General features: G+C 50.7%; 1 protein-coding gene across 1 annotated transcript; it reads left to right on the top strand.

Moving 5' to 3' along the window:
• Window positions 1-324: 324 nt before the first annotated feature.
• On the top strand, window positions 325-18,245 carry APLN (apelin). Its single transcript, XM_087877456.1, has 3 exons — window positions 325-571; window positions 13,528-13,699; window positions 16,191-18,245. The coding sequence occupies exons 1-2, from the start codon at window positions 358-360 to the stop codon at window positions 13,692-13,694; spliced, it is 381 nt and encodes a 126-aa protein (XP_087733582.1). The 5' UTR covers window positions 325-357; the 3' UTR covers window positions 13,695-13,699; window positions 16,191-18,245.
• The last annotated feature ends 1,309 nt before the right edge of the window (window positions 18,246-19,554 follow it).

Here is a 19,554-nt window from a genome sequence, read left to right as displayed (position 1 = left end):
ACTAGATGACCTCCAAGGTCCCTTCCAACTCTGTTACTGTTACTAGGAAGCCCGCCCCTAAATGGGCAGATCCAAAAAGTGGTGGCAGCGAGGAAGGGGGGGGGGTTGGTTGTCTTAGCAATGAGAAGGAGGGGGGGCACGATCCGATCCTGGCGGGCACGATCCCTCTTGGCCGGAGTCCCACTTCGGGGGGGGGGAGGGTGAAGCCAGGGAATTCTCGCCTGGCGGGGGCGTCCCTGGCGGTCGCGGGAGCAGGGTTGGGGGTGGGAGGCCCTGGTGGAGGGGGTTGGGTGGGTAGGTGGGCGTGGAGGCAGCCACATGACCGGGCGGGCCGCCTCCAGCTCCTCTCGGCTACAAATGCAGCCTGGCGGCGGCTGGAGCAACCAACCGCCTTGCTCGCTGGCTGGCTGGCTTTGCCGTTTGCATCCGCTCCTGCAGCTGTTGCCTGCTGCTGGCCGCGGGGGCATTGCCGTGGCGGCCGCGTGGGGCGCGATGGGCGGGCGGCGCTGGTTGCTGGCGCTGCTGGTGGTGGTGCTGCTGCTGTGCCAGGCGCTCGGCTCGGCCTCCGGAGGTGGGTGGCTCTTGCCCGGCCGGGGGGCGGTGGGTGGGTGGGTGGAAGAGCCCTCTGGGGGGGGGGGCGGGGGGCTGTCATCGGGGCCATCTCTGCCCGGGGATAGGGACCGGTGCCAGGCTCGCCTCGCCCCCTCCTGGGGTCAATCTCTGGCTGGCAGGGGCAGGGGCAGGGACGGGTGGGTGGGGGGGGGTGGAAGAGCCCTCTGGGGGCGTGGGGTGGGGGCTACCATCGGGACCATCTCTGCCCTGGGATGGGGATCGGTGCCAGGCTCGCCTCGCCTCCTCCTGGGGTCAATCTGTGCTTGGTTGGGGCAGGGACGGGTGGGTGAGTGGGTGGGTGGAAGCGCCCACGGGGGGGGGAGGCTGCCATCGGGACCATCTCTGCCCTGGGATAGGACCAGTGCCAGGCTCGCCTCGACGCCTCCTGGGGTCAATCTCTGGCTGGCAGGGGCAGGAGCAGAGGCAGGGACGGGTGGGTGGGTGGAAGCGCCCTCGGGGGGGGGGGGAGGGCGCTGCCATCGGGACCATCTCTCCCCGGGGATAGGGACCGGTGCCAGGCTCCTGGGTCAATCTGTGGCTGGCTGGGGCAGGGACGGGTGGTTGGGTGGAAGGGCAGCCTTAGCAGCGTCCGATCCGTCCGACTTGCCTCTGTTTAACAGAGTTGGCAGGGACCTTAGAGGTCATCTAGTCCAACCCCGCGCCTAAGCAGGAGCCCCTACACCATTCCTGACGAATTTCTGCTTCCAGGAACGCCTGCTAGCTTCGGCCCTCGGCCGGCCTATTGGCAGTTCCTCTCCCCGTCCCGCGTCTCCTCTCCCCGTCCCGCGAAGGGCAAAAGGGAACCCAGGAGAGCCTGGCTGGGAGGGAAGGAGGGAGGGAGGGAACCGTCCTGCTTCCAGCCCCTTTTTGATGGTATATATAGGTTTCTCCTGCTTGAGCCAAGGGGCTGGACTAGAAGACCTCTAAGGTCCCTCCCTTCCAGCTCGATTCTCTTGGAAGAAATTGGCTGCTTTCAAAAGGGCCCTTTGGCTGGAGGCGCTGCGCTCCCAGCGCGTCTGGAGAGGAGGAGGAGGCTCGACCTGTTGAATGCCTGCCTTTCGCGGGATTCGGGAAAGGAGCGAGCGGGGACCGGTTTTTTGGAAAAGGGGGAGAAGGACTCCGAGCGGGCGGCGGGAACCCCAGCAAAGCACCTGGCGGCGCAGCCAGGTAAAGTGGGGGAAGCCTGGTCCGGAGGGAACCGCAAGGGGCCGGCCCATCGGAGCCGGGCACGTCCCTCTCTTGGCGATGGGGCCAGGAATAGGGCGGCTTTCCTCCGCCGCTGTCCCCCCCCCCGGGACGTTGCAGCTGGAGGAAAAAGCTCCTAGAGAAAAGATTGCGGGATAAGGGAAAGGCCAAGGCGGGCCTTGGGGGTGGGGGGTCGGCCTTAAGCCAAAGCTTGGGTTTGGGGAGAGGGAGGGGAAAGGGTGCCTCTGAGCCTGTGCAGAGCGCGCTTGGCGCTTCCCCATCCATCCACGCGCGCGCTGTGGAGCGGGAGGCGAAAGCGTGGACCGCCAGCCAGCCTCTTGTTTCTCCTTCCCCTTCCTTCGTGTTTCGCTTTTGTGACCTTCACGCGGTCGCCGGGCTCTCTTCTCCGACCTTTCGTTTCGATCCCGCCTCCCCGCGGGATGTTGCTATGTTTGGGGATCTCCAGCGATCCTTTTTGCCCAAAGCGCTGCAACAAGAAGCAGCAACAACGATGGAGATGAAACAGACCCGTTGGGGCGCACGCCTTTCCGAAGGGGAAGAGCTGGAAAGTTTTTTTTGGGGGGGGTCTCACAAAACCCTTTGCCGGGGAGGCCTTCGGGGTGTGTGTGTGTCCTTTTTCCTGTCTGCTGGCTCCTGTCACTCAAAAGGTTGCGGATCGCAAACTTGGCATGCGGGACGCATCGCAATCCTTCACTGAATGTGCCTCCCCTGTGTCGGATTTCAAATGTGTTGCGTAAAGACGCTCGTTAGAATCTCACCCATTCCAAGTCACCGTGGATTTTTTTCACGCGGTGTGACCCAGTTTGGCCTGTCTTGATGTTTAAGCTTTGTTTAAAAGGCAGCTAGGATTTTCTCCTGGGCAGGTGACTCTCCTTTCTCCTAACTCTTTTATATTTTTTCCACTTTCAGCCTGAATCTTAAGTTCATCTTCGGGTTGATTACAGTTTAGCATTGGGAAGGATGGAGGGGTGAGTGAGAAATTTATCAGAATTGGCACACTTGAAGATTTTTCAACCCCCCCTGCTTGAAGTTGGCTTAAAGTCCCAGCCGGGTTCCCAGCGGAACCCATTTTCCTAAGAGTGGATGGAATAGAATAATGTATTTAATTAAAGATATCGTTGGAGATTTCAGCTTTTGTCTGGCTGGTCCTGCCAGGGTAGGAAAGATTAACGATGCAAGATTTATTTATTTATTTATTTCTTAATGTCAAACTAAGATAAGATAATATGATCTGGGCTGTGCATGGGGTGGGGGTGGGGGAATCTTGTTCGAATGAAATAGCACCGTAGCTAATGTGTTTCGGATTATTTAAGAATCTTTGTGCCAGCTCTTTGCAGTAGGCTCAAACAGACAGTCCTTGTTTAATGACTGCCATTTAATGACCGTTTGCAGTTGTGACGGTGACGAAAAAATAACTTTTAGGACCAATCTCCTCATTTATAACTTCATATGTCAGAGCTGGAGTCAAATTCAAAGGTTGACTCAGCCTTCCATCCTTTCTAAGGTGGGTAAAATGAGGCCCCGGTTTGTGGGGGTAATAAGCTGACTTTGTATAAAATATACAAAAGTATGAAGGCTATTGCTTAATGCATTGTAAGCCGACCTGAGTCTCCGGAGAAGGGTGGCATATAAATAAATAAATAAAAATGCAGTGTTTTCATTCGGGGTTGCTTTGCTTAATGACCAAATGGCTGGTCCCAGTTGTCATTAAACAAGAACTATCTGTATTACCACTCCTAATATTGCAAAGGTGGAAGTGAATGAATAGTAGAAGTGAGAACTGAACTCGGGACCTGCCCCGGTTGCTGTATTCTTACAAAGGCTTACTACTTGGGCGTAAATCCAACCAATTGCAGTAATTATGCACAGATTTCTTCCCTGAAATTCTTGACTGGCTCTTTATAACTGGCTGTCCTGGTAGAAAGGTGGCACTTTGGAATTTGGGCACGAAACGATTGGGAGTTGCAGCCCTCAAAACTGGGTGGCGCAGAGTCCCTGCTGCCAGGAATCATCCAGGATGAAGAAACAGGAGGAAGCATTTGAAGCAGATGAGAAAAAGGATTGGATTTAGTCCAGGGTTGGGAGGTTGGGGTGGGGGAGAGAAAAAAAGTGATATAAGGCTTAACAAGGAAAAACTGGATATTGTTGTAGGCCAGCAAGCTTTTGCCTAAGCAAGCACAGGTTTTCCAAACCTTTGCGGGTCAGCCTGTTGTGCAGAAAAGGGCCTTGGCTTGTGCAAACCTGCTGGATTCCGTGCAGTGCTCCCCTTGGGGTGTGGTTGTGGGCCTGTCCCTGTTCTTTCAGCAAAGCTGCCCTGTTGTAGCTCGGGGTTGTAAAGCCTCTCAGAAGCAGGAGTGAGGGCCATTGGTATTTGTGACCTGGCTTGGAACAGGTCACGGCTGATTTCTCCCAGGCAGCCTTGCCTTCAAACCAAGCTTGGTCGAAGATGTTTGAGATATATCTCTGATGGCGTCAAGGATATAACAGAATAAGTTGGAAGGGACCATGGAGGTCTTCTAGTCCAACCCACTGCTTAGGCAGGAAACGCTACACCACTTCAGACAAATGGTTATCCAACATCTTCTTAAAAACTTCCAGTGTTGGAGCATTCACAACTTCTAGAGGCAAGTTGTTCCACTGATTAATTGTTCTATCAGGAAATTTCTCCATAGTTCTAGGTTGCTTCTCTCCTTGATTAGTTTCCACCCATTGCTTCTTGTCCTGCCCTCAGGTGCTTTGGAGAATAGCTTGACTCCCTCTTCTTTGTGGAAGCCCCTGAGATATTGGAACTCTGCTATCATGTCTCCCCTGGTCCTTCTTTTCATTAAACTAGACATACCCAGTTCCTGCAACCGTTCTTCATATGTTTTAGTCTCCAGTCCACTCTTCTTCTTTGTTGTTCTTCTCTGCACTCTTTCTAGAGTCCCCACATCTTTTTTACATAAAAATGGCTTAAAATCATGGCCAGCTGATAGGGCACCGTATTTTTCCACATCGGAGGCTCCGTCTACAGCAGGGGTCTCCAACCTTGGCAACTTTAAGCCTGGAGGACTTCAACTCCCAGAATTCCCCAGAATTCCCTTTTGCTGGCTGGAGGATTCTGGGAGTTCAAGTCCGCCAGGCATAAAGTTGCCAAGATTGGAGACCCCTGTTCTACAGGAAAAAAAAGGCTGGCATGGACTTGTTGCTCTTCTCTGCACTCTTTCTAGAGTCTCCACATCTTTTTTACATCATGGCAACCCAAATGAGATGCAGCATTCCATTTTATATCTAAAAGGGCCAGCATGGAGGGCTGATGAATGAATGATTCCAGCTTATTAATTAAAATGAGTCGATGATGTGCTGAATTAAGAGGCTCCCTCCTGTGGCTGCAGAGGGAGGTGAGAAGCATCTGCACATGATGCACATTCGAAGAGAGTGAATCAGGGCACAGGCATCTGCAGGAGGCAAGGAAGGGCGAGTGATGTCCCACGACATCTCACAGCGTTGCACAAACGGCACACATTATGTAATTTATTTGCCTGATGTGACACGTGTGTGCCATCTCTGGGACTTGTGCCAGACAGGTTGGGGGAAGAGAGAAGACATCCTACGGGCTGTGAATTCGGGAGGCCACCCTCAAATTTTTTCCAAGATCCCAAGCTTTCAACCAGGGGTGAAATGCTCCCGGTTTGGACCGGATCGCCTGATCCGGTAGCGATGGAGGTGGGTGGTTCGGAGAACCGGTAGCAAAAATCCCTGCCCCCACCCCCATTGCTCTGATGAGCCACGCAATCATCAGAGGCTTTTTTTTTAATTTTTAAAAGCATTTTTTCTACAACCTCTTCGGCCGAAGAGGTTATAGAAAAAATATTTTTAAAAGTAAAAACAAAGCCTCTGTCGATCAGGCAAGTCAACTAGGATCGTCAGAGGCTTAAAAAAAAAGAAAAAGCCTTTGCCGATCAGGCAAATCAGCTGGGATCGTCAGAGGCTTTAAAAGCATTTTTTTAACAACCTCTTCAGCCGAAGAGGTTGTAGAAAAATGATTTTAAAAGTAAAAAAAAAAAAAAAAAAGTTGGCCACGCCCACTCCATCATATTACCCCTCCCCCCACCAAGCCACGCCCACAGAACCGGTAGTAACAAAATTTACATTTCACCACTGCTTTCAACCATAGGTGAGTGCACAAGGCTGTGGGTTTGACATCTCGTCAGAGTTCCGGGCCGCGTTTGCGAAAACAATATAAGAATCCACTATTCTTTGAAAGACTGGAAAGATGATGGAGTCTAATCCACACGAAGGCTTAAACGTCTTCACAAACTGGTTAGTCTTTACGGGCGTTGCAAGACTTGTTCTTTTAAGCCGCTTTCATCCAGGGAGCTTACAAGCATTAAAAAGTTTGGAGGTTGTGCGTAATTGGAGTTGCACGTTCTAATGCAGCTTAGCATGGAACAAGAAGGGCAATTGGGTTCCAGTAGATCAGGTTGGATTCGCAGACATTACGGTAACCTGCCTTCTTTGGCTTTCACGAAGTCTGTTGGGGGAACTCAGCGAATGGTGGCTTATTTGGTCAACCACGGCTAAGTCATTGCTTAGTGTGAATCTGTCGCCATATACATGGTGGCACGGTTACTTCCATGCTTCCTTCTTAGGCTGAGAGCAGCGGTGGGCTTCAAAAATTTTAGCATGGAGTTCTCTGCCCAGTTGCTGGGTGGGCGTGGCCATGGTGGGCATGGCCTAGTCGGCCTCCTGTACCACGGCGGAGGGGGCATTTTTGCCCTCTCCCGGCTCCAGAGGCTTTTCTCAAGCCTCCAGGAGGGCAAAAACGGCCTCCCCAGGCTCTGGATGCCCTCTGGAGGCTGGAAATGGACTCATTTCCGGCTTTCCCAAACTTTCAGTAGGCCCGTTTTTCACCCTCCCTGAGCCTCCCTGTGCGTCCTGCACTTACCTGCATCCAAAACAGGTCATGTAGGGACTCCTGTGAGGGGATGGGCGGGGCCAGCCTGGAGTGGGATTTGGGGGTTCTCGGAACTGCACAGAATCTTAGCTTGAGGTTCTCCCGAACCCCTACGAACCCCCTGGTTACGAGGCAATTGCCAGTTCTCAGTAATAAGACCTTGATACGGCTTTCAAAATAATTGTTTTAAAGCCATATTCCCCATCCTAGGGTGGTGGGTCTTTTGAACCGCAGACTTCAATCTCGTTAGGAAATTCGTGTTGTGGCCATCAATCTATCCAGGGTGCTTCAGAGAAGCTTGCAATCACAGTCCAGAGAAGAGAGCAGAAAACCTTCTTCCATGCACAAATAGGTTTGCGTGAACAAAAGAATCTTGTTCTGCAGTTCATCACAAGAGCGAGACTTGGGACTAAACCAGAAGTCTCCGAACTTGGCAACTCTGGTAAGACTTGTGGGCTTCACCTCCCAGAATTCCCCAGCTGGCAATTTATTCAAATGAATTTAAAGAAGGAAGGGGGTGAACAGTTTCCCACCCCCAAAGAAAAACAGAAATTCGACTCCAGAAAGCAAACCTTTTTTCTTCTGTAGAAATTAAGCGACCGTTTTCCCTGCGTTGCACCAAAGATTACATGGACCGCTGATGATGCATTCTGGAAAGGCATCATTTTTTCCCTATTTTATTCATTCATTCATTCATTCATTCATTCATTCATTCAAGCATATATTACAGATAAAAGTATAAATATGATTATGAATACATGAAATGGAGACGAATAAAAGGGGGACATTAGGACAGGGATGGTAGGCACGCTGGTGCACTTATGCACGCCCCTTACAGACCTCTTAGGAATGGGGTGAGGTGAACAGTAGACAGTCTACGGTTAAAGTTTTGGGGGTTTGGGGAAGAAACCACAGAGTCAGGTAGTGCATTCCAGGCATTGACCACTCTGTTGCTGAAGTCGTATTTTCTGCAGTCGAGTTTGGAGCGGTTGACCTTGAGTTTGTATCTATTATTTGCTCGTGTATTGTTGTGGTTGAAGCTGAAGTAGTCATTGACAGGAAGGACATTGTGGCAGATAATTTTATGTACTACGCTTAGGTCAGACCGAAGGCAGCATAGTTTATTTATTTATTTATTGGTTCGATTTATATGCCACCCTTCTCCGGAGACTCAGGGTGGCTTACAATGCGTTAAGCAATAGCCTTCATACTTTTGTACATACCTGCTTAGTAGGGCTTTCGGGGGCCCCCTAAGCGTGTTCTTTTTTATACAAAGTCAGCTTCTTGCCCCCACAATCCGGGTCCTCATTTTACCTACCTCGAAAGGATGGAAGGCTGAGTCAACCTTGAGCCTGGTGAGATTTGAACTTGCAGTAATTGCGGGCAGCTGGTGTTACTTAACAGTACATTAGTCTGCTGCGCCACCAAGGCTCTTTCAAAGTTCAAAGTTGTCTAAGCCCAAAATTTCAAGCCTGGTGGCATAAGGGATTCTGTTGCGGGTGGAGGAATGGAGGACTCTTCTCGTGAAACATCTCTGGACTCGCTCAACTGTATTGAGTTGTGCGGGTTCCAGGCAGACGAGCTGTATCCGAGAATTGGTCTGGCAAAGGTTTTGTATGCTCTAGTTAGCAGTACAATATTGCCGGAGAAGAAGCTACGCAAGATTAGGTTAACAACTCTTCATGCCTTTTGGGCAATACTGTTACAGGGAGCTCTGGCATTGTCGTTCCTCTCATTTCTCCCATCCCTGGTTCAGCTGAGATTGTTCCTGCCGGCCCTTTGCTTTAAAAAAAGGGGGGGAAAAAGAGCCTCTGAGGATGCTGTCAGCAACATGTTGAGTGGGGCTGCGTGTCAGGCGGATGTTTGCCGCTACGGGGGTCTTGCCCATCGGCCTCTGTTGACAGGAACTCGATTCTCTTCCTCCTCTCCATCCCCCTCCACCAATAACAGGCTTGGACAAAGCGCTTTTCATGCCAGGAACAAACCCCATCCTGTCAAGGCTGAAAGGGCCCGAGGAGCAGAGCCAACCGAAGTGCCATCTCCGCCGCAGGACAAGCCACACAAGCCTCTCATGCCAGAAGAGCCATTGCCGGGAGCGATTTGGGGGTGGGTGGGTGGGTCCGTCCGTGCCTCCGTTAAAATAGCCTGGTTGGAGAGTTTATCCCACTAGAATGAAAAGGATCAATAAAGGGGGGATATTTGTAGCTCAGGGTTGAAATGAGGGGGTCCTTGGTGCTCTCTGAGCTTGGAGGTTTTCTTGCAGACGTTTCATGACCCTGACTAAGTAACATCATCAGTACTAGAGAGTGTGGGCTTTCCTCCCTGTTTATATTCAGTGGTTTGTTCAGATAAACAACTTAACAGAAAACAAGGCCCTAATCAAGGAACTACCAAGGACAAAAACCCACAGCCACCACCAAAACCTGCAGTGCAAAGTACGGAAGATAAACAGGGAGCAAACCCCCACACTCACTAGCACTGATGATGTTACCTAGTTGGGTGATGAAACGTCTGCAAGAAAACCAAGCTCAGAGAGCACCAAGGACCCCACAGTCCTCCTCCTCCTCTTCCTCCACAAACTTCCTCCCTTTCAGCACTGATAATGTTACATAGTTGGATCATGAAATATCTACACGAAAACCACCAAGCTCAGAGAGCATCAAGGACCCCACAGTTCTCCTCCTCCTGCTCCTCCTCCCCTCCACTAACTCCAGCACTGATAATGTTACCTAGTTGGGTCACAAAACGTCTGCAAGACAACCACCAAGCTCAGAGAACACAAAGGACGTCTCAACGAAAGAAATATCCCACTGATTGGGAATTGAGAGAGTTGAACTCCAACAAGGCTGGAGTTCCAGTTTGAAGAAGGTTTCTTCTTTTTAAAGCTGGTGCAAACTTGTGTATTTTTCCTGACTAGCCTGGCCTTTGCCCCTCCCTCGTGTTTATCTGTTATTTTCTCGCTGGGGATCGTAAAGACCTTGACCTCTGGAAAAGGCCCAATGTATTTATGAAGTTGAATCAACAGCAATGTTGGCATTTCGTGAGCTTTGCCATAGCTGGCACATCCCAGACCAGCCGAGGGAAATCCATTGGTTCAAGAGCTGAAGCTGAAAGATATGGTCAGATTCAGACTAAATAACATCCAGGAAATAGTTCATTGCTGAATTGGTCCGGTTGGGGGACAATTCAGGAAGCAAAGCCTGAGGGTTGGGCCTACTGCCATGACTACTGGAAGGTTGGTCTCAAACAGCCTGGAGGAGCCGGCCTTGGGTTCATTGTTGTTGTTAGTTGCGAAGTCGTGTCCGACCCATCGCGACCCCATGGACAACGTTCCTCCAGGCCTTCCTGTCCTCTACCATCCTCTGGAGTCCATTGAAGCTCACGCCGACTGCTTCAGTGACTCCATCCAGCCACCTCCTTCTCTGCCGTCCCCTTCTTCTTTTGCCTTCAATCGTTCCCAGCATTAGGCTCTTCTACAGGGAGTTCTTCCTTCTTATTAGGTGGCCAAAGTATTTGAGTTTCATCTTCAGGATCTGACCTTCTGAAGAGCAGTCAGGATTGATTTCCTCTAGGACTGACCGGTTGGATCGCCTTGCAGTCCAAGGGACTCGCAGGAGTCTTCTTCAGCACCAGAGTTCAAAGGCCTCAATTTCTTTGGCGCTCAGCCTTCCTGATGGTCCAACTTTCACAGCCATACATTACAACTGGGAAAACCGTAGCCTTGATTAAATGCACTTTTGTTGGCAGGGTGATGTCTCTGCTTTTTAGTAAGCTGTCTAGATTTGCCATAGCTTTCCTCCCCAGGATCAAGCATCTTTTAATTTCTTGGCTGCAGTCCCCATCTGCGGTGATCTTGGAGCCCAGGAAAATAAAATCTGTCACTACCTTCATTTCTTCCCCATCATTTCTTCTTCTATTTCTTGGATTCAGGATGCAGTGAATCCCTTTGGTTTGAGTGCGAGAAACATGTGTGAAAATGAGGGAAGAGATAGCAATGGGAAAATTTGCTAAGGGGTGGGGGTTGTTCCCTGCAAATTGCCTCAGTCTTTCCTTAAATAGGCTAGGGGAATGGCCAATTAGCCCCAAGCCTTACTCTCGAGGAGACCTCCTCCTGAGGAGCCACTCCTGCCTTTTAACAGCTCTGCGTGCCCCGTGCATCGAGAAGAGGCTCCTCCTCTTCACTTAAGGGAGCTTCTGGAGGTTCTGAAGGCCTCTGACACTACATGTTCTCCAGCCTCCTCATTGTCTGACTCGAGTGCCAGCTGCACAGGCTGCTGGCACAGCACCACACCAGCCTCCTTGCTGCTGAAATCAGCTACAATCCACACAGGCTGCTGACAGGCCACAACACTGGATTTCACTTCTGGTTGGACTAGATGACCTACAAGTTCCCTTCCAACTCGGTTAATCTGTAATATTCTTCTCCCAAAACATAGGATTTTTCCAGGAACCAGAGTTCCTTGAAGCTTTTATACCCTTTTTAAAAATCTCTTGCCCTTCCCATTGTAGAAAAGGGATCGGTGACATCACAGCAACAGAATCCAAGGAGGAACCAATTTTGGTAGCCTCCAGAACCCAAGTGGGAAGAGCCTCCTCCGGCTCCAGATTGGTGCTGGCTAATAAAGAGATCTGGCCCCAATGATTTACAGAGGGCTGGCAATGCAGCGTCTCTTTTCTATTGTGAAATCAAAGCGCTGGGGACTCGCCTTCCCTTCAAGGGAGAATTTTTGCCCTTCCCAAAGCTGTGGAGGAGGACGGGAGGGGAGGGAAATTTCTAAAGTGGAAAGATCGGGTAGAAGGGGCTGACCGAGGAGACAAATTTTTAGTACTTTTGATAACTCTTCTCTCTCCTGTCCAGCCACGACAGTCAGATTTATGCAGCCCAAAGATTTCCGTTTACTTTTCTTTTGCTCCTATAAAATGTGCTGGCCAGCTCCTGTTTGCAGACCATACGCCTGTTACTTAGTGCTGGGTTTATAATTTTGGGTGCTGCTAACTATTGGATGTAGGGAATGCGGTGGCTCAGTGGTTAAGACGCTGAGCTTGCCGATCGAAAGGTCGGCAGTTCTGCAGTTCGAATCCCTAGTGCCGGGTAACGGGGTGAGCTCCCATTACTTGTCCCAGCTTCTGCCAACCTAGCAGTTCGAAAGCATGTAAAAAATGCAAGTAGAAAAATAGGGACCACTTTGGTGGGAAGGTAACAGCGTTCCATGCGCCTTTGGCGTTGAATCATGCCGGCCACATGACCACGGAGATGTCTTCGGACAGCACTGGCTCTTCAGCTTTGAAATGGAGATTCAAAGCTTTTTTTTAATGCATTTTTTTTAAAAAAGAAAAATCAGAATAGCGGTGCCCTAACACCAGCGGTGAAATTCAGCAGGTTCTGACAGGTTCTGGAGAACCGGTAGCAGAAATGTTGAGTAGTTCGGAGAACCGGCAAATGCTGACTCTGGCTGGCCCCAGAGTGGGGAGGGAATGGGGATTTTGCAGTATCCTTACCCTGGAGTGGGTTGGGAATGGAAATTTTGCAATACCTTTCCCCTGGAGTGCGGTGGGAATGGAGATTTTGCAGTATCTTTCCCCTGGAGTGGGGAGGGAATGGGGATTTTGCAGTATCCTTCCCCTGGAGTGGGGTGGGAATGGAGATTTTGCAGTATCTTTTCCCTGGAGTGGGGCGGGAATGGAGATTTTGAAGTATCCTTCCCCTGGAGTGGGGTGGGAATGGAGATTTTGCAGTATCCTTCCCCTGCCACGCCCACCAAGCCATGCCACGCCCACAGAACCAGTAGTAAAAAAAAATTGGATTTCACCACTGCCTAACACCCTCAAAAGACCTCAGTCTTCCCCCTTAGCTTCAAAAAGCGATCGGGGGTTTCTTTTTTGGCAGACGCTTTTGGGAGATGGAATACGGGATGACTAGCTGTAGCGTCAACGTTGGCCTATGCAGGCACATTAAATTTATTATTATGGCTGTTACAGGTCAAACAGATGCTTGAAATTCTCAGTACGGCTATGATTAGTGCCTTGGATGCCAGAAGACCTTGCGAGACCTTTATATCAAAGTAAAATGCAGCTTGTGCCGCCTACGATGGCCCTTCCCCAAATCCATGGTCTCATCTGTCAATTATTTGTAGTTATTGCACAAAACTACGTACAAATTTGGTCAACCTCTTCCATAAAACCACCACCATCTGTTTAGCAGACAAGGACGGTATGGTTGCATACGAAATGAAAGCTAACTGCATGTGTGAATGAGTCGGGTTCCAGGAGCTTCTACTCTAGATTTGCGACCGTTTGCCGATGGTTTTGAATAAAACCAGGAATTCTAGAATTTGGGGGAGACTAAATTGATTGATGTGGTGGCTCAATGGCTAAGACGCTGAGCTTGTCAATTGAAAGGTCGGCAGTTCAGCGGTTCGAATCCCTAGTGCCGCGTAACGGGGTGAGCTCCCGTGACTTGTCCCAGCTTCTGCCAACCTATCAGTTCTAAAGCACGTAAAAAATGCAAGTAGAAAAAATAGTGACCGCCATTGGTGGGAAGGTAAGAGCGTTCCGTGCGCCTTTGCCGTTTAGTCATGCCGGCCACATGGCCACATAGACGTCTTCGGACAGCGCTGGCTCTTCGGCTTTGAAGCGGAGATGAGCACTGCCCCCTAGGGTCGGGAACGACTAGCACATATGTGCGAGAGGAACCTTTATCTTTACCTTAAATTGACCGATTCCCTGGTAAAGAAACCATTCCCACCATCGCCTCATTCCTTGTCTTCCTGCAGGTCCAGTCTCTGAAGCAAATGATGGGAAGGAACTCATGGAAGGAGACACCGTCAACGTGGTGCACCCCAAAGTCATCCGGAGTGTAGGGGGGCACCGGCACAATGCCTGGCGGAGGTATCGCCGTCCTCGCCCTCGTCTTTCACATAAAGGACCCATGCCTTTCTAGCACAGGTAGAGAGAAGGCGGGAGACGGGTGATGGAATAGGAGGGTGGACACCAGGGACATAATGCACGGATAAAAGATGATCAAGGAATCCCGGGGTTGTAGACTAAAGGATAAGGATAAGGATGATTTTATTTCTATACCGCCCCTCTCCCGAAGGACTCGGGGCGGTGTACAGCCAGGTAAAACCCAATACAAATATCACAATTTAAATTTAAAAAATTCTTAAAAGTATTACATTTAAGGCCAAAATTAGCTAAAAAACCCCAAAAATTTAAGAACTCCGAATTTAAAACTCAATTATGAAGCTAGCCCTGCTTGTCGGAAGAGCAGGGTCTTAAGAGCACAGTGGAAAACTCGGAGGTCAGAGATCTTGCGTATGTCCGGGGGCAGTTCATTCCAAAGGGCAGGGGCTCCCACAGAGAAGGCTCTCCTCCTGGGTGTCGCCAGCCGACATAATTTGGCCAACGGCACCCTGAGGAGTCCCTCTCTGTGGGAGCGAACTGGTCGGTGGGAGGCTATCGGTGGCAGAAGGCGGTCTCGTAGGTACCCAGGTCCTGAGCCATGGAGCGCTTTAAAGGTGGTAACCAACACCTTGAATCGCACCCGGAAGACCACTGGGAGCCAGTGCAGCTCGCGCAGGAGAGGTGTTACATGGGCGCAACGAGTTGCACCCATAATTAGCCGCGCGGCCGCATTCTGGACCAGTTGGAGCCTCCGAGTGCTCTTCAAGGGGAGCCCCATGTAGAGAGCATTACAGTAGTCCAGCCGGGAGGTAACAAGGGCGTCAGTGACTGTGCGCAAGGCGTCCCGGTCCAGAAAGGGACGCAACTGGCGAATCAGGCAGTTCGTAAAGAACGAACTTCAAGAAACACCTCAAAAGATGCCGTTACTAAGACAATTCCATAGGGTTGCCAAACCAGAGGTGGGTTTCAGCAGGTTCTGACCAGTTCTGGAGAACCGGGAGTGGAAATTTTGAGTAGTTTGGAGAACCTGTAATTACCACCTCTGACTGGCCCCGACCCCATCTATTCTCTGCCTCCCGAGTCCCAGCCGATCGGGAGGAAATGGGGATTTTGCAGTATCCTTCCCCTGGAGTGGGGTGGGAATGGGGATTTTGCAGTATCCTTCCCCTGGGTTGGGGAGGGAATGGAGATTTTACAGTATCCTTCCCCTCCCACTCCCACCAAGCCATGCCACGCCACGCCCGCCAAGACACACCCACAGAACCGGTAGTAAAAAAATTTGAATCCCACCACTGTGCCAAACATCTTACATGGAAGTGTCTACAGAGATTCTCCATCGTCCAGGTCATGGCTGTCCCAGAGATGCTTTCTTTCAAAAGGCAACTGGACTTTCTTGTTTTGCTAGAAGACATTTGGCTTCTCATCCAAGAAGCTTCTTCAGTCGTGACTGAATGGTGGAGGATGGAAGGATGGGAGCGAAACGTCTTCTAGCAAAATGAGGAAGTCCAGTTGTCTTTTGAAATAAAGCATCTCTGGGACAACCATGACCTGGACGATGGAGAATCTGCCTAGATATTTCCCTGTAGAATGTTTGGCAACCCTATGGGATTGTCTTAGTAATGGCACCTTCTGGGATGTTTCTTGAACTTCCTACTTGTTTAACCTATAAGCCTGGGATCCCTTGGTGATCTTTTGGGATCCTACATGGAAGTATCCCTAAAGTCACCCAGATGCCTCCAGGAAGGCACCTTCTGGGATGTTTCTTGAACTTCCTACTTGTTTAGCCTACAACCCTGGGATCCCTTGGTGATCTTTTGGGGTCCTACATGGAAGTATCCCTAAAGTCACCCAGATGCCTCCAGGAAGGCACTTTCTGGATGTTTCTTGAATTTCCTACTTGTTTAGCCTACAACCCTGGGATCCCTTGGTGATCTTTTGGGATCCTACATGGAAGTATCCATAAAGCCACCCAGATGTCTCCAGGAAGGGACCTTCTGGGATGTTTCTTGAACTTCCTACTTGTTTAGCCTACAACCCTGGGATCCTTTGGTGATCTTTTGGGATCCTACATGGAAATATCCATAATATCCATATCCACCGTTCACCCAGAGTTGAACGGTGCCTCAAAGGTGCCTCAAAGGTAAACAACAGATGGTTTACTCACCTTGGATTTTGCTCCAATAGTGCGGGTATTTTATTATAGCCCTTCCTGCTATAAAAGGAAATTAAGCAGGACGCGAAGCATGTCCTCCCTTGGGGTGGGTGGGGGAGCTCCCTTTGTAACATCTCTTGAAGTCATTTGCTAATCCCGAGTAAGGGCTGTTTGATGATTTGGCTGAACCTCTTGGATTCAGCCAAGAGATCATTCACGGTCTTTATTTCTCCACATCCCCGGAGAAAAAAGAAGCTGTTGCTACAATTTATGAAGTTTGCCTTCTCCGAACAGCCAAAACATGCCACAGTGGTGCGATGAGAATGGTGGCCAGATGCCTCCAGGAAGGCTTTAACCCTGCTCTCTCTTTGATCTTTACAGGATCAAGGACTGCCTGGGAATGACCTGCCCTGTTGTGTCCTCTCTGCTTGATCAACTTCGCTTGTAAAGGGCTTCCATCCATGGCAGAGTTTGAACCGCAGCTGTCTGCTGCCCCCGGGGAAGCCCCCGAGTGGGAGGGAGGGAGGGAGCGTGCGAGTCCAGCATTTCCACCTTCTACTGTCTCAATGGTGCCTCCTGCTCAAGCTGGTGACACTTCTCTGACTCTCTCTTCCCACCGCCAAGCAAAAGGGGGGACCCAGAAGGTGAGGACGGTAGAGAGGAAGGAAGGAAGGAAGGAAGGAAGGCGTAGCATCGGCTCTTTGCCACAGAAGTTAGGCGGAGTGTGGGAGAACACCCTTACGTCTCCCCCGCCAGCTGGTTGCAAGGCCTTCTTCCACCAGTGGTGCCCTTGGAGTCCAAGGTCCTTTGGCCAGTGAAAAGCACTTTTGATAGATCATCAGCACCCCCCCCAGGCCCGCCCACCCCCCTGCCCTGCCCCCTTTTGCATTCCTCCCATCACAGCATTCCCAAGAGCAACGTTTCCACAACTGCACAAATCACGCAGCAGCATTAAACAGCTACAGTTTTTCTCCTTTAGATGCTTAAGCTGAGCTGCTACCTTTCCGCTTGGCCCCTCCAGACTTAAACGTAGATCCAGGAGGAGACCCAACCGGCAAGGGGTGGGAAGGGAGACAGACCAAGTTTGGGGTGCTGCGCTCCGCGCCTGCCTTTCTGCGGGACGTCTCGAGAGCCTCAAGGTCTTTCTCGGTGCAAAACAGGACTTCCTGCTCAGTGTCTCTCTTTTTTTTTTTAAAAAAAAAATCACACGCCACTTTCCCCGCACCAGACCATCCGTGTGCCTTTCCTCTCCACCCCCCCTCCACCCCCCAAGTTTTGCCCTACCGAGATGGGCCCCGTTTCCTACGGTCTTTTCTCCACCCTCCATCCTGAGCCAAGGATACGATCAGAGGTGGGTTTCAGCAGGTTCTGACCAGTTCTGGCGAACCGGTAGCGAAAATTTTGAATAGTTCGCGGAACCGGCAGTAAAAATTCTGAGTGGCCCATCTATTCTTTGCCTCCCGAGTCCCAGCTGATCGGGAGGGAATGGGGATTTTGCAGTATCCTTCCCCTGGAGTGTGATGGGAATGGGGATTTTGCAGTATCCTTCCCCTGGAGTGGGGTAGGAATGGGGATTTTGCAGTATCCTTCCCCTGGAGTGGGAAGGGAATGGAGATTTTACAGTATCCTTCCCCTGCCACGCCCACCAAGCCATGCCATGCCATGCCCACCAAGCCACACCCACAGAACCGGTAGTAAAAATTGAAACGCCCCACTGCTACGATCTCTTGCTTGACCCTCACCCCGTTTAAAAGCGGCAGCTGCAACGGAGCAGGAGGACGAAGTCCCATCCCTCAAGAGTCCATAAGGAAAAAAACCAGCTGAAATCAAGAATAGACAAGCTAGCTTCAGACCGTGTCCTTTTTGGTTCGTGGCTTTCTGTGACTGCTTTTTCCTCCACTCCCTCTTATAAGATGGGCTTATAAAATGGGCCTACCTTACCGGGAGGTTGTAAACGTGACCGAAACCGATGTGAAAGCTCTTTTCGATGCATGAAATGCCACCCTATAAAGTCGTTATCGTTGCAACTGCATTTCGGCTTGGACTGGAGGAACCTTCTCACCAAAGACCCTCTGCTTGGGCTTTTCGCACTTGCAAAACAAAATCCCCCAGGTTGTAAAAAGAATTGGCTGTGCTCTTCTTGTTTTGCACTTGTGTGTATGGGGGTGGGGGAGGGTGGGGGGGTGCGTGTGTGTTTGGGCCACGGGGAGGGAGGGGCTGCGCAGAAGCCTGGTGTGGCAGCTCCCATCTGTGTAACTTTTATTTTTTTTCTTCAGGTGGCTTTTCTTTGTAAAGAAACACTAATTTATACCAGCTAGGGATGCCTCCTCGCTTTAAACCCTTGTTGGTAACTGGGTTACCAGTGTTGTGTGTATCTGTAAAGGTTTGTTCTATGTAAATATAGCTTTATAATAAAGAGATATGAAAGAAATAAAAGCTTGGGTTTTTGGGGGGTTGGAATCTTAGGATGGTCTTTATCTCTTCTCTTCTCTTCTCTTCTCTTCTCTTCTCTTCTCTTCTCTTCTCTTCTCTTCTCTTTTCCTCTTCTCTTCTCCCTCCCCTCTCCTCCTTTCCCTTTCCTCTCCTCCCTTCCGTCTCCTTTCCCTTTATTTCCAATCCTATCCTTCCCTTCTCCCCTTTTCTCTCCCCTCCCCTCCTTCTTCTCTCCTCCCTCCCCTCCCGTCTCTCTTCCCTCTCCTCTCCCTTTACTGCCAATCCTCTCCTCCTTCCTTCCCCTCTCCCTTTATTTCCAATCCTATCCTACCCTCCCCTTCTCCCCTCTCCTCTCCCCTCCCTCTTCTCTCCTCTCCTCCCTTCCCCCTCCAATCCTATCCTACCCTCCCCTCCCCTTCTCTTCTCTCTCCCCTCCCCTTCTCTCCTCCCTCCCTCCCTTCCCCTCTTCTCCCCTCCCCCTCCCCCTCCTTTCTCTTCCCTCTCCTCTCCCTTTATTTCCAATCCTATCCTACCTCCCCTTCTTCTCCCCCCTTCTCTCCCCCCTTCTTCTCTCCTCCCCTCCCTTCCCCCTCCAATCCTATCCTCCCTTCCCCTTCTCTTCTCTTCTCTCCCCTCCCCCTTCTCTCCTCTCCTCCCTCCCTCCCCTCTTCTCTCCTCCCCCTCCCCCTCCTTTCTCTTCCCTCTCCTCCCTTTATTTCCAATCCTCTCCTCTCCTCCCTCCCCTCCCCTCCCCTTCCATTTCCTTTCCTTCTGTTTTCTTCCCTTCATTAGAGAGCTCAAGGATGCACTGTTATAAATATTTGTCCATCTCTGTCTGGAAGAGCTCACTTCACATAGAAATCCACAGCAGCTGGTTCACACACTGCCTTCTATATCTGGTTGATTTGTGATGCTACTTACACGGTGTGTAACCTTTGGCCAATCGTGTTTGGTAGCTCATGAACCGTGTTGCGGGCAACAAACATCGGCTGTCCTTGACTTAACAATCCCCCGTTTAGCAACTCATTCGAATGCACCATGGGACTGAAAAAGCGAGTTCCATACAACAGGTCCTCGCACATACAACCGTCACAGCATCCCCATGGTCCCACCCGATCAACAATTGGATGCTTGGCCACCGGCATGCAGATCCAATGGTTGTGGCGTCCCAGGGTCATTGTGATCACCATTTATGACCTTTCCAGCAACTTCCGCTAAGCAAAGTCAAGGGGGTGGGGGATGGGGTAAGTCTGGATTCGCTTAACAACAGTGTGATTCAACTGCAGGGATTCGCTTAACAACCAAAGCAACA

Source organism: Pantherophis guttatus, chromosome 12 (genome assembly GCF_059756535.1).
Source record: "Pantherophis guttatus breed Tessera chromosome 12, ASM5975653v1, whole genome shotgun sequence".
NCBI lineage: Eukaryota > Metazoa > Chordata > Lepidosauria > Squamata > Colubridae > Pantherophis > Pantherophis guttatus.
The sequence above is the reverse complement of the archived record's forward strand: the minus strand, read 5'-3'. Positions and strand labels throughout refer to the sequence as shown.

Coding starts and splice junctions, on each gene's coding strand:
- APLN (XM_087877456.1), top strand. CDS start 358: ATGCAGCCTGGCGGCGGCTGGAGCAACCAACCGCCTTGCTCGCTGGCT. Junction 572..13,527: donor GCTCGGCTCGGCCTCCGGAG/GTGGGTGGCTCT, acceptor GTCTTCCTGCAG/GTCCAGTCTCTGAAGCAAAT.